The 14,473-nt window shown below is 31.1% G+C and overlaps 3 protein-coding genes across 4 annotated transcripts in view; 1 reads left to right on the forward strand and 2 right to left on the reverse strand.

Moving 5' to 3' along the window:
- Window positions 1–961, reverse strand: part of LOC130892685 (uncharacterized) — a 36,357-nt gene extending 35,396 nt beyond the window's left edge. The window contains exon 1 of one of the 2 annotated variants that reach the window (XR_009059076.1): window positions 283–922. Coding sequence is in view for 1 of the 2 variants with exons in the window: in XM_057798212.1 (XP_057654195.1) it covers window positions 283–399 (117 nt within the window). In the remaining variant the exon portion in view is untranslated. Of the gene's footprint in view, window positions 1–282 lie in introns of both variants that reach the window. The other variant, XM_057798212.1, reaches the window with a different exon arrangement.
- A 417-nt stretch (window positions 962–1,378) lies between these two features.
- Window positions 1,379–5,328, forward strand: LOC130892689 (CDP-diacylglycerol--inositol 3-phosphatidyltransferase). The gene is made up of 5 exons (XM_057798230.1): window positions 1,379–1,553; window positions 1,613–1,733; window positions 2,458–2,625; window positions 2,693–2,856; window positions 3,722–5,328. Exons 1-5 carry the CDS (start codon window positions 1,511–1,513, stop codon window positions 3,877–3,879), a joined length of 654 nt encoding a protein of 217 aa, XP_057654213.1. The 5' UTR covers window positions 1,379–1,510; the 3' UTR covers window positions 3,880–5,328.
- Window positions 5,281–14,472, reverse strand: LOC130892688 (leucine-rich repeat-containing protein 47-like). The gene is made up of 5 exons (XM_057798229.1): window positions 13,482–14,472; window positions 11,901–12,139; window positions 6,470–6,649; window positions 6,077–6,346; window positions 5,281–5,578 (listed from the first exon to the last, which is right to left on the reverse strand). Exons 1-5 carry the CDS (start codon window positions 14,086–14,088, stop codon window positions 5,345–5,347), a joined length of 1,530 nt encoding a protein of 509 aa, XP_057654212.1. The 5' UTR covers window positions 14,089–14,472; the 3' UTR covers window positions 5,281–5,344.
- Between the last annotated feature and the right edge of the window lies 1 nt (window position 14,473).

Below are 14,473 nucleotides of genomic sequence, written 5' to 3' on the forward strand. Positions count from 1 at the left end.
TTTCGCAACGTCACATCTCACGTCAAATGAAAACAAAAGCAGATCAAATAATTAAATATTCAAATAAAAAATAATTAGTGAATAAATATTGAGAATATTGACGCATACTAAAAAATCAATTATATTGGTTAGCTCGTTACAATTTGTTAATAAAATTAATAAGAAAAATTACGCATCCCCAAAAAGAATACATTTTCACTAACAAAATTAGATGAATAAGAACAAATACCACTTTCTTTTTTTCCAAGAACAGAAGAAATAAGAACATAACAGTTGACATACCTTTTCGTCTTTGTCATTATCCTTATTGTTATCTGAGGTAATAGCTCTTTCCGATTTATTCTTGTCAATTTTGTCGGGAGCTTTGGGTGCATTGTCGTTTTCTGGAGATGGGGCCATATTTTCAGACCCAAATAAAAAAATGTTAAATTTAGGAAAGACAGGCACTTATCACATACAACACATTGTAGGTTTATTCTGTTTACACATCACTTGGAAAATAATTTATATTAATTAGAAATTTCACTTCATTTTTAATAGCTTTTTCATGTTCATTATCCACATTTTTGCAGTCCGCCATTACACTTTTCGTACATTTCCAATGACTTCAGGTTCGTATAGAACGAAAACTACATCCTCCAAAAGTAAACCTGCGACTGCTCATTTTGTCAAAACAATACAGAGACGACTTAAAGAAATTTTGGATTTAGTCAAAATTATTGCTTCGTTACATTTACTTAATAAAAAATGTTTAATAAATTACACTATCATTATAAATTTAAACTGAAATTTTATAACTTCCTAATAATAATGAAGATCAGCTATTAAAAATTACAATATCTTACATTTATTTAACACTTTTGGCAATTTCATCTATACCGTTCCTGACAATTTGAAAGATACTTTTCTGTATCCATAGATCTATCTGAGATCACATACTTGCCCCATATACTACTTATTTGACATATGACATTTCAAGTCCGTTTATAACATTCATTTATTCTTACTCTGTCGATGTCATCTAAAAGTTCAAGCTACATAATTTGGTATTTTGAATCTAATTTCAATGAGTTTTAACTAATCTTGAGATTATATGGGATAAGCTGATTCTCATCGTCTAATTTCAAATTTGGTTATTCTATTTTCATAGAAAACCATAGAGTGTACATAAATAATAAGCGTCCGAAACGTTTTTCTATGAGCGAGTTTTCTAAAAATCAGGAAATATACGAGTTTTCCAAAAAAAACAGGAAATATTCGAGATAAGTCTGTAATTTATTTGATTGATTTAACAAGTTTTAAATTTATAAAAGTTTCAGCTCTTATTTAAAGTTGTTTTCGCTCAGCTCGGAAGGCCATCTAAAAGAAGAAAAAATCCAGTGCTTGTAAAAATTTTGAAATATGTCAAATATTATCAGAACTCAGTAGATAATCAGATTTTAACGAGTATTGAAGTAAACACAGTAGATAAAGTTTTTTTAAAGTAATTCATAATTCTTTCACTTTCAGAATGACCGAAGAAAATATTTTCACATTCGTACCAAACATAATAGGTTTGTAAAGTTTTATTTATCATTTTATATACTTTTATGCGGTTTTTATTATTTTTTAGGATATGCAAGAATTGTTTTGGCAATAATTTCATTTTATTTTATGCCTACTAACTATGTTATAGCCTGTACTTGTTACGTAGTATCAGCCCTATTAGATGCTTTTGATGGTCATGCTGCCAGGTATTATTTCATCTTAAAAATATCTTGAGACAAATTGATCAATAATGTAATTAAATTAGTAAAAAATGTTTTATCTAATAAGAAATTGCCAAAAACAGCTCACACTAAATATTTATTATTATTGTGTATTATGAAATAATTTACACCACATATATCAGAAAAGACAAATTTCACTTCTGATGAAAAAATAACAAATGTCGCCAAAGAAGATGGAGACGTAACAGTAAAATTTCTTTATCCGGTAGGACTATTCCCCTCATTTTACTGGCCAAAACGAGATGATATATGTGATCTGTTCTAAAATAAAATTTTTTGGAATACTTATGGGATTGTGTGATTGTTTCATAAGATGAAGGGAGAAATTGCAACCAAATTACAGCATTTGAAGAAAAAAGTGCTTTGCCATTAGGACAACACACTCCTGTGATTGCCATAGCTAAAATTTACAACTTACATTTCCAATTGGTTGACCACCCACCAGATCTGCCCCAACGATTTTTCTTCTTTGCTTACCTCAAAGTTTCACTTTCAAGAGAAAGATTATCATCAGACGTGGACGTTATTGCAGTTAGACCATCGATGGATAAGTGTAAAGACATAAAATGAGACTATGTTGAAAAATAACTGAGCAGTACATTTTTTTAAACGACCCTCGTATTTCAAAATATACACCAAATTTCAGAAAGTGATGCATGAATGTTATTGATAGAATTCCTTTTTCCAGACATTTTGATCAAAGTACCAAGTTTGGTGCGATGCTAGATCAACTAACTGATCGTTGTGGAACTATGGGATTGGTAACTGTGCTAGCTCATTTTTATCCAAAATATAGCTTTTTATTTATCATGTCTATGTGTATTGACGTTGCGTGCCACTGGATATTTTTACACACGTAAATATTCTTTTATTTTTTTTTTTAATTATCAATATTTACCAAATTGTTTTATCTTTATTTTCAGATCTGTATTGCAAGGAAAAAGTAGTCACAAATTTGTTGATATGTCAGAAAATCCCATTATGAATTTATATTATACAAATAAAAGTGTGTTGTTTCTAATGTGTGCAGGTAATGAAGCATTTTATGCTTCGCTGTACCTTCTTCACTTCACCGAAGGACCAATTGGTAAGTATTATATTATTATTGTAAACTCAAATTGTGAAAACAGCTATTTTACTAAACGTGTAAATGTCACCAATAACAGTTAAGTTTTAAGAAAAATTTTGAGTTAGAATATAAGTCCAAGGAGCCCTTGTGAAGATTTTTTTCAAGATCATTGGGCCGATTAGGAAATGTCTACTCTATGGTTGTAGATATGCCATATTGGTCAGCATGATAATAATATCTGAGTTTGAGAATTTCTCATAGCAACATTTCAATTTTCTCTTATTTGATTTACTAAAAACACAATTTTGATTTGCTTGCGGAGCGCACCTTGAGTGGGGAAGATGTAGGAGTCAGAAATAAGGGAAAAGTGAAAGGGACAGAGGGGGGAATACATGTTTTAACCCAGCTATATGCTTGGATCTTTATTAGTAATTTTTTTATCACTATCGGGTTGTAAAAATTATCATATAGATATATAATTTGTTATTCTGACATTATTTCTTAAAAAATAAGAAAAAGTAGTAGAAAAATACTTTTTTGCAATTTTATTACCCTCTCATACCTTAGATTATGATTAAATCTTCGGATTGATCTGTAGGGCACCTCGAGCGCTCCCTTCTATTTTAAGGGCTCATATTGACTGGAGATACTTATCAATAGGCGAGGTACCCTCCTAGATTCCAAAATCCCCTCTAGGGCTCCCCTACTATTAGTCGTATACTTTGGACACTTTACATATGTCGTTGAAGTTATTTTTTTGTTATAAACTTAATAGAAGTTATTCTATTTTATGTACACATTGTATATACATTATGTTTATAAATCTTTGTTTTTTTGTATAAATTTTCAAATTTATGATTTACTAAATAACTTGTATTTTCAGTTGTAGGTCTGGGACTATTCAAAATAATACTTTTCCTCTCTGCACCCATATGTTTTTTTAAAACTGGAATTTCACTTTTGCACTGCATTGTTGCATCAAAAAATTTGGCAATCATCGATGTAAACGAGAGAAAGAAGTTGTCGAAGAAAGCATTTTAATAAAAACACAGACATATTTATTGTCTCCTTGAATATCTTCATTAGTCGTATACGTTTTGTGAAATTCTAGTCTAACATAGTATTAAGTACAAGCTAGTAGTTGAAGAATTCTTCTCCCACTGACCAATATATATTAAAAATAATATAAGATATTGTGAAAACTAAATTATTCATCGGTTCATTTCATAATCTGTGATTTAACATTCGTTGCACACTGGGGTCTTCCAGACCCCACCAAATTCACCAATAAACTGATATTTTAAAACGTTTGTTGGCTTCAGAATCTCAGAAACCAGGTGGTATAATGGTATTGAGGTTCATTAGACCCCAGTTTGTGTTTCGTGGTTTTTATTCTGGTTTCACTGATTATTGAATTTGAGATTCATTTTGTTATTAAATGATATTGAAAGATGTTGATATCCAATACAGAGAAGCTCCAAGTCTTTGTAAAAAAACAAAATGCTCCAATACAGAGCAAAATTGATGTTGGAAAACTAATCAACACCTTGGTTAAAAACTTTTATTGTCACTGGACACATAGTAGTGTTAAAAGCTCGTCTGAGTGCTGGGTACTCGTGATATGCATTCTTCATTCTTTATGCACCAGCAGCATTCCGGATCGTTCTTAATTCCAGCTTTGTAAGTAGACTACTGAGAGCTGTTAGAACAACACTTTTGGTCGTACCAAGAATGGGCACATAGCAAAGAAAAATAAATTTTGACTACTGTTTTTGGAGTCTTTCAACTAAAGAGTTGAAACAATATTCGAAGCCAACTGGTGCCAAAGATATTTTTCAGTTGGTTTTCACACGACCGTTCATAGTTAATTGTAGCCCCACTTGGTTCTACCAAAGCCGATATCCTTTGAGAAGCCGATCAGGCGCTTTGTGAACCTTTTATGTCATTAGGCGAGCTATGAGTGCTAGGCACTCACAGATGACGCGGTTTACGGTTTCATTCTCCTCCATGCACCAATGGCACTCCGGATCGTCTGTAACGCCCATGGTGGTCGAATTTCGCGCCTGTTTAGTTGGAGCAGTTGTTCGGTGTGGTCCATCCATGTCTATTCTTTACCGAGCCTGCCTTGCGAGTAGACCGTTGAGCTACACGAAAAATGGGTTCATTGTTGAGAGATGTTTTTTTTTATATCTTATTTGTGATCTGAAGGGGACTTAATTCGTGGTAGGGATTTATTAGCTTTAGCCCTGATGTAGGAAAAATTCCTCTGCAGGGTTTATTTTGTGCCAAAATGGAGCTATCCCAAATATATACTTTGTGTTTTTGTTTTCTATTCCAAGTTTCTTTTCCAATTCTTTTATTCCTATCAAGAAATATGACTTGGTAAGTTCTTACCAGAAGGAAAAGGGGAAACTAAGGAAAAATATAAAATCGCAAGTGAAAATTGTAGTAACAAAAATGTTTAATTTAAGAATACAGATTGGAAGAGAATCATTATTTGTTCCATTTATTTTCTATTTACCTTTATAGGAACATCCTTTTCAAATATAAGATCAGTTTTTGATGGATAAACGACTTTGAGCTGTTCGGACTGATCGACTGTCTTCACTTGTTGAACTTCGATATCCTTTTCTAATAACAAAACCATGTCCTTGAGGATAGTACTTAATACTGTTTTGCAGATATGAATGGACGCAGAGCTGGTGACTTCCAAGAATATTTTAGTTGTTGTAACTTCTATCTGAAAACAGTAGCCTAATTGAAGTTAAAGTAAACATAACCTATTCGAAGCCAAAGTAAACCTAAATTAATCGAAGTTAAAGTAAACATAACCTAATCGAAGCTGAAGTAAATATAACCTAATCGAAGTTATAGTAAATATAACCTAATCGAAGCAGAAGTAAACTTAATTTAATCGAAGCTATAGTAATCCTCACCTAATCGAAGCTACAGTTAACCTAACCAAAAAATAGATTAGATATTTTTCATTCTACTATTCTTGCAAAATCAGATTTTATATTCCAATGAGTTTGGTTATAATGTCAAATATTCATAAAAGTTTTTAAAGAAATTGAAAATTTAATTTAAACTACTTGCAATTACAATAATGAACCAATAAGCACAAAAGTGTTGCTATTCAGTATAATGAGTGATACAAATGCGTTGTTTGATTCATTATTGTGATATTATTTTGAATGATGCTGGATTTTAAACAAAAGTACCAAAAATAATGGATTACTTTACTAATGTCCGAGTTAGTGATGGGAGGAAATGATATAACTTCTGCTTTCGAATTCACTAAACAAGGATATTCGGGTTTTCTTTCGATGAGGTACAAAAATTTGTGAATCCCACTGTAAGTGTTCCTTTTCTTTTCTTTTCTCAAGTTATTAGCTTCCGTTTGCAATTTAGAGAAGAGGTCAGCTCCAGTCATTACAGTTGCTCTATTCAATGGTTTTATCATTAGTTCTGAAGGTAAGGCAGTTTTATAGGTTAGATTTCCTGGAGGCTAAAACATTGAAACAATTACACAATTATATAAATATTATATTCCTACCACAAAATTCAAAAATTTTCATATAAATTCATCTTAAGTTGGTAATATCTAAAATCTAAAAGCGATTAATCATACCAATTTGTTGAAATCATGTGTAGCTATAGTTGCCAAATTCCTTTTTTCACATACTGTATCATGTAATCTATTTTGTAATTGAATAAATTTTTTGAATGTATCTTCAGTAAATGAAACATTATCCACTATGCATGCTACAAAATGCTCCCTTACAGATTTTACACTATCCATTATCAGTACCTGAAATATATTAAATTAATTGAAACATATAGAGAACTGGCAAAATTAAATACAACTCCATCATTTCAAATATTCTCAGAGCTCATTTTCTTTTAATCTCATATATATATATATATATATATATATATATATATATATAAATATAAACATTATTACGTCCGTACAAAAGTCATACACTGTTGCGTCCTCAAGAAAACCAAGAGTTAACCATGATCTTATTGTGTATACTGGTTTACCAATGAAGTAGATGGATAGGACTATATGTAGATAATTGATATTCACAATTTTCAAATATACAAATTTTCATTCATTCTACAACAATGCTGCTTCCTTATAACAAGTAACTTTGTCAGCTCCATATAATGACTACACCATACATTGCTGCATCCGTGCGGTGTTGTCAAACCGCCAGGACGCAATAATATACTATCATTAAATATCACATGAAATGTATATAATCTTAAAAGAGTTTCCTTGTAGAAATATATCTCTGAGTTTAAGAATATGGAAAAGACAATGTAAAATACGCAATAACTCTAATAATTAGCTACTGGTATACACTTTTTCCGACTCAAAAAAATGGAAAGCATGTGGGGATTGATCAGGTATGCCTCTAAAATATACCTCCAGAGGAAAGTGATAACTATACTTGTGAAACATCGCAATCCAACAATAACCATAAATCGTGCAAAGTCAATTGTTACCAACTTTTTGATCGTATTTTAAAGAGAATAGCCAGGAGGAAATGGATTGACCAAATCGAAAATATGGATATTGATAAAGAGAAAACAGAAATTGAGACAATAGCTAGGGACAGAAAGGGAACAGTACAAATAAATCATGAAGCTAAATTTATACCAGTTTTATTGATTTTTTAAAATATAATAGAAATCCTTTATATGCACTATAAACTCTATTTTCTGCTTTTAGTATAATAATTTGGAACAAATACTTTGATTTTTAGCCAATCTTTGTTTAGAATTTTTTCATATTTTGTTTTCAGATCTTCACATTCGAATCTTTTAGGGCGCTTCTTAGTTTTAATATGATCTTTAAAATAGTTTAGTGTGACTTTTTTTTGGTCATCTGTCCAAGGAACCAGTTTACGAGTTTTTTTCTTTTTAGTCCCTGCAACAGGTTTCCCATCAACGTTGTTTGTTGGAACAAAATCTTGAGCAGATGGCTTTGACGTATCTAACAGTTCCCTTATTATTGGATTTTCATCCTCGTCACTATCATTATCAGAGTCTCGGTCACTTAGAAGATTTTTTTCCATATCAATGTTTATTTCATCAATAGATTTTCCTTTATATTGATCTGCTCCGCCTTTTTCCATTACCATCAACAGTTTAGATATCTTCGCCGTTTGATAAACATCATCGGGTAGTCGATAGGAATTTCTGTGAACACCACTTGTGTGTCCCATAAATGTCGCCAACTGTTCTATTTCCCCATCTGATAAGTTGAATAATTGCGATAAAGTTGCAAGATGTTTGCGCAGTCGGGTTGACGTAATTGATGATGGGTTTTGTGCTCCACATAATTTAGCATGTTTGGCTAACACTTTATAACCTATCAAATGTGAATTTGAATTCGCCATTGCGAAAAGATATGGGTTATTCATGGTCACAAAATGGTGTCTAACTTCTAACATTTTTTTGATATTGTCTTGTATGTCAGATTATTAAATGCTTGAATTATATCAGACTTTTTTTGATATTGCTGATGGTCGATATCATCTTCTATGATATATTTCATATCCTCAGCTCCTTTAATTAGGACTCTTAAAGATTCTCCAGATAAGTCGATGAGATGATTCCTTAATAAACGCAAATCACTGGCAAGAGGTACAATGGTTACTTTGTTCCATTTGTTAAGATTAAGGTTGTAACTGGCATGTGAAGAAATCTCACAACTCCAATTAGTTTCAAAAAGACGAATCAACGTTTTCAAGTCCGCCTCTATTTCCGCAGTAGATAAAGTGGTACCTTTATTTTTAGTGTAAATATCGCAACACTGTTTCAAAGACGTAACAATATTCATGGCGAAAGTTGGAGACAGATAAACATCTCGTTCCGAATCATATTTAGCAATTCGTTTTGTGGCTTCCACGAAAATGTCGAAATACTTTGGCTTCAAAGCTGAAATGAATGTGGTTATGGATGGATCCAACTTTCTTATTTCCAAAAGGAATTTAGAAAGTTCTCTCATTTTGCGTGATGTTACGTAAATAAAATGTTTTTCACGGTGCGTTTTTAAGTACTTAGCTCCGAACTCGCAAATAAGTGGATCTTTTTGAGCTTCCAAAGACAACTTGTCCGCTCTCATATGCGGGAATTCCTCTTTCAGTCGTTGATCTACTTTGGCATTATGGAATAGTTTTAACTGTTTGCTATTTTGAGAGCTACCAGAATCTCTCTTTACACATTTTTTCTTATGTCTGTATAAAAGTTTCGAGGAAAAATATCCTAAACAGTTGTTACAAGGTACTTTATCTCTCTCTGGTACATAACCCTCCCTAACAGGCTTAAAACAAGTGCCACCGTCGGCCAAATAATTTCCCTTTCTTCTAAGGTCATTGAATAGCTCTTTTCTTTCTTTACTTTTAACGGGCTTTGCTAAAATTCTTGCTACATCTATTTCGTTTGAATGGTTCCGTATCACATGGCGGCCGAAATTTAGAACCTTAGTTTCGCAATAATAACAATGATCCGGTTTTCTCTTATATGGTGTTTTAATTGGTTTTGTACAACTTAAAGTACTCGGTAACCTTGAATTGTTACATAAATCTTGGTCTTTATCCATCGTTTTAATAGTAATCAACTGTCTACTGCTTGAAGTATTCGGTACATTTAAATCGTATTCGTTATCTTTAGCTGTATCATACACTCCAATAGAGGGCGAATTAACATAATCAGTAGTAATCTTCATCTGGGTTGAGCTTTTGTTTATATTAGGTTTCTTAGTCTTCTTCGGTGCTGGATTCTCATCAACATCTGAGCAGCTATCCTGCGAAAAAAATGTAACGTGAATTATCTCGTGAACCAATTAGGTGATAAATGTATAAGAATTTCTAAAACTAGAAAGAATTTAGTGAATAGCTATTTAAGTTCTTAGTGCCATAATAAGTGTTTTATAGTACGCGTCTGGAAGTTTGCCGAACGAGCTGTATGCTAATTCTCTTACCAGACAAAAGTACTATAAAACAAGAATATGCCATGTATAATATACAAGGTTTTATCTTCGATCCCTCACCGCAATTTCGATCGACTATTTCTGCAATTTTTTATAATCACTAAGAACAAAAGTAATACTAGTTTTTCTAAAACCCCTTAACAAAGTAGAATTCGACGCTTTCAAATCCCAACACAAAGTAAACGTTTTCCGGGAAATCAGTATGGGCCTGGATATTTATCTACTCACAGGCAAGGTCCAAAACCTATATTCACAATTTAATGAAAATGGAAAAAAAATTTTACTTACTTCGTCACTACTAGGACAATATAGAGAATCTTCACTTGACGAAGCATTAAAAGGATCTTCCGGTGTACATGGAGATGACTCTGTATTCATTTGAATTTTATCATATTCAAATATTTTGTTTGAGGTAATATTCAGTTCTGACTAAAATATAAAAAGCAAAAAAACGTTTGGATAATGGAGAAATTATTAGTTTTGTTTGGGAATACAAAATACAAAATGAAGGAGAAGGCGTTTTACCTATTTTGAATTTGAAAAATATTTGTAGAAAAATTAACACATGACAACATGTTTTTCAGTAGCTACAAAATTAAATTAAATTGCAAAATTTCAAAACTATCACTTTTACTCACTAAAAGACAATGAGTGACAATACCAATAATTATTAGTAATTGGAGGTAACTGAAAATTTTTATAAAGACAAAAGTCATAAGAAAATCACGAATGTAATAATTTCATATATATTATAAAAATACTTACCTTCTTCAGTATCAAAACTCAAGTTACTGAATATTTTATCAATGCGCCTTGTCATATTAGCACACTGGAAGCAACAATGTCTTAGAATAACACGATCTCACAAGCACAAGAAACGTTAAAACACAATATTTTGGGTCTAAAAATAGAGAGCAGTGTTGCCATATCTCGGACGCAACAACATATTACGTTTCTAAAATATATACTTAAGTGTGTATACAATATTTGGTACTCTGCCGGAAAATCAATGAACTAACAATATACATTTTCATCCATATTAGTAATATTATTGCGTCCAATTCCAAATAGAAAATCCAATAAAATCATAGAGAGATCACTAGATGACGTTGAGTTTTATAAAGAAATAGAAATGTAGGAACCTTTGTTGACTGTTCTTGTTAATATTTTTCACAAACGTTGGCAAAAATCCACAAAAACATGGATTGACATTGTTGCGTCCGATATTCGGACGCAATAATTCGAAGGAAGCAATAGTGTATGTGTTTGGGATGTTTATGGACGCAACAATGATAGAAGTTTATATATATATATATATATATATATATATATATATATATATACATGCATTATATTATTTTTCTTTTTTTGATAATTTGAAAAACCCCTCAAGATCTGACGAAACATCGTTTTTTACAGCAGGAATATTCAACAAAAAACTTTCTTGAGAAAACAAAAATCAAAGACAATGAAAAGCCATTCAAATTAAAACGTGAAAAAATTCTGTCAACTTTACTTGTAGCATTATTTATAATAAACTAGGGGTGACTATTATTTTTTGATAACACATTAACACCAGGAAGATACTTAGAAAATAATCTGCTAAAGATCATAGCTCAGCTTTTGGAGCAACCGTTTCCTAATAAAAATTTGGAGTTATTAATTCGGCAAGAATATTTAGAAGTAGTTATTCTTTATTTGTATTTAAAAACTTTGACAATCTGTAGTTCTCAAAATAGGAGTAACAAACACCACCTTACATATATATTCATTTTTTGAAAACATTTCAAATAACTTGAGTTGATTTTGTGTAACTTTTTTATTTATTTCTAGTTGTAACCTAGTTAATGGTTGTTCGATTTAAAATGAAAATCTCGATAAATTCACAAATAGCTTCAAAAATTATACAAAGTCTATGTACTAGTGTAGTGTAGAATTTTTTATGTGGCTTGATGTCAAAACAGTGTCAACATATATTTGTCTAAAAACTTACCATTGAGATAAATATTAATATTCAAAAACAAATTTATATTTCAAAGAATAAATGAAATCTTACCTTGAACTCATCTGTTGCAGCCTTAACGTTTATATTATATTTGTAATCGATCGAAGATTCTTCTTCAACATCATGATTCTGTTTAGTTTTGGTTTTTTTCTTCGTATTCCCAGCATTTTCAATTGTAACGACCTTTGGACAATGTTGTTTCACATAATCCAAAACTTGTTTTGTTCTACATTGATCGATTAATTTCATCAGTCTTCTATCCAATATTGGATTTGATTTCAAATTTAAATCTGAAAGCAAATTAGCAAATTTTACAAACATTTGTATAACTGAAAAAATATTTAATGTTTTTCATTATATTCATCTTGTTTTGGGTAACAATATCAGTATTATTAGAAATCCTGAGTCTTTTTCAAATTCTACATAATAGAAAAATAATGAAAACATACCATTAATTAGATTAAATGAGCTGGGATGTAAAGGACGTGAATAATCTATCTCGCTAACACTTTGACCTACTGATCTGTTGGTTTACCAGTTAGGTAAAAACGACTTTGCTACCTCTCTGAAGGATATGAGGCCTTCCACTTCTGGCTTTAAGAAGCTTTAATATAAAAACCGTAGCCTTTGTCTATAGACAACCACATACTCACAGAAGAGGTCTTCGACAATTTTGTTATAGAAACAACAAGAGCTATCGGGATTTGCTCCGATTTTCTTCAGATGTTAGTTCACCAGTAAGCATAGCAGTAACTTTTCTTAGCTCAATAAAACAGCCGTTTAGGACCAGTTGGTAGAATAAGAAAGAAATGTCTTCAATTGTTTCAGACCCAGGATCTTACTCCATGTTTCTAATTTCTTCTTGTTTTCTATTGTTTTATAACCATAACTTAATAGACCTACAAAAGGTTGTGGTCCTATCAAAGGATGACTAGGTATCCACATCACTCTTTATTGTTTGCTCCCAGTTAGTTCAAAGATTGGGTACAATCCCATACTAGCTAAATTAAGAGACAAGTGCTTGGAGGATTCCTCTGTTATCAAAATAAATATCTTCGCATTGAGATAGTTGCTTGTCCAAATAACATATGTTTCTCACTGGAAAATAAAAGGTTCTGAAACCATTTAGTGGAATTGGTTCCAGGGTCATATATTCCTGCCACTACTTGTCCATTTTTCGTTTTGAAGCCATCAATGTAGAATAGCAATGAGTCTCATTGGAATACAAACCAATGATTGGAATGCAATCTCTGTATTTACCCATTGCTGTCGATTTGTTATATGATAAAACATAATTTAGAATCCGTAATAAAAGATTATAATTTGGAAAGAATATTATTAAGTATGAATTTATGGAACTGATATTCATATTAAGTTATCACTGCTCCAATGCTCAGAATTACATTGTCCAACATATGTATTGAGTTAGTTATCGTTTTTAAAGATTTAGTTTACTTTCAGTCAATTTTAATTGTAAGAGTTAGTGTAGTGGTAGTGTTTTGATAAAGCTCAAAATCATAATGAAACTTGTTTGTATGAAAATAATTTTTTTGAATTCAACTAAAAAGTCTGTTCCTTAACAGTGATTATACTCAACATCAAGGTTAAACAGAATAATTGTTTATACTTTACCTTTTAATTTGAGACAATCTGCTAGCTCCCCAGGAAGTGTCTTCAACTTATTATTACTTATATCTAGTAATTTTAAAACGGGTAAAATGTTTATGTTGTGTGCTATTTCTTCTATTTCGTTTCCTTGTAACTTCAATTCCGTTAAGTTGACCATTTCTTTGGAGCAAATTGGAAATTGTTTTAATTTATTATTAGATAGATCTAAAACCGTCAATTTCACAGCATTTGTGAATACAGGAAAACAATTCAACTGATTACTATTTAAATTCAACGTAACTAACGGTAGATTAGAAAAACTTTCTGGAATGCATTTCAGAAAGTTTCTAGATAAATCTAAGATTTTAAGTTTATTTAATTTCGATACGTTCACATTAATTTCCTCCAATTTGTTGGAATGCAGTACCAAAGTTTGTAAATTGCATAAATTACTTATGGCATCCGGAATTTCAGACAGTTCTGTTTCGTGTATATTCAAATAATTTAAACAATTTAGTGTAAAAAGTTTGTGATCTAGTCCATCTTTAGTTATTCTGGAACTAATTTCCTTTCCTGATAAAATAATTTCATGTCGATTTTCCTTTTCAACTTTATCAATTTCCGGCCACATGTTTTTATAGGTTATATATATTCCTCGAAAAGTAAACTATAAATTTTTACATTAACTTCAAAAAAGTATTAAATACTTCAACAAAATCTGAAAAATATATAGGATTCTGTAAATTAAAACGTATCAAAAATAGGCAAAACTGATATTTAATCGCTGTAGTTCAAAATTACTGTTACAGTCGTTACGCCTACACCTCAAAATATAAAATAGCTAACTTAAACTATTTTGTTTTATCTTGTTCTGCAAGAAACAGAATAAAACGTTATTCATAAAAACATTATCAATAAGCCAGCTTATTTCTTGGGATTTTGAAATTTTGTACAGTTTTTGTGAAATTAGAATTAGTATAAATAATACAGTAGTTCAAATAACAGGTACTAGTTTG

Source organism: Diorhabda carinulata, chromosome 4, assembly GCF_026250575.1.
Source record: "Diorhabda carinulata isolate Delta chromosome 4, icDioCari1.1, whole genome shotgun sequence".
NCBI classification, from domain to species: domain Eukaryota; kingdom Metazoa; phylum Arthropoda; class Insecta; order Coleoptera; family Chrysomelidae; genus Diorhabda; species Diorhabda carinulata.

What these genes read in the sequence shown, in the direction of transcription:
- LOC130892688 (XM_057798229.1), bottom strand. Translation starts at nt 14,088, where the DNA reads ATGTGGCCGGAAATTGATAAAGTTGAAAAGGAAAATCGACATGAAATT. An exon ending in CACATGATTTCAACAAATTG is followed by an intron (nt 6,347 to 6,469) that starts GTATGATTAATC and finishes TCAATGTTTTAG; the next exon opens with CCTCCAGGAAATCTAACCTA. An exon ending in CTAACTCGGACATTAGTAAA is followed by an intron (nt 5,579 to 6,076) that starts GTAATCCATTAT and finishes TACTGTTTTCAG; the next exon opens with ATAGAAGTTACAACAACTAA.
- LOC130892689 (XM_057798230.1), top strand. Translation starts at nt 1,511, where the DNA reads ATGACCGAAGAAAATATTTTCACATTCGTACCAAACATAATAG. An exon ending in TTTGATGGTCATGCTGCCAG is followed by an intron (nt 1,734 to 2,457) that starts GTATTATTTCAT and finishes TCCTTTTTCCAG; the next exon opens with ACATTTTGATCAAAGTACCA. An exon ending in CACTGGATATTTTTACACAC is followed by an intron (nt 2,626 to 2,692) that starts GTAAATATTCTT and finishes CTTTATTTTCAG; the next exon opens with ATCTGTATTGCAAGGAAAAA.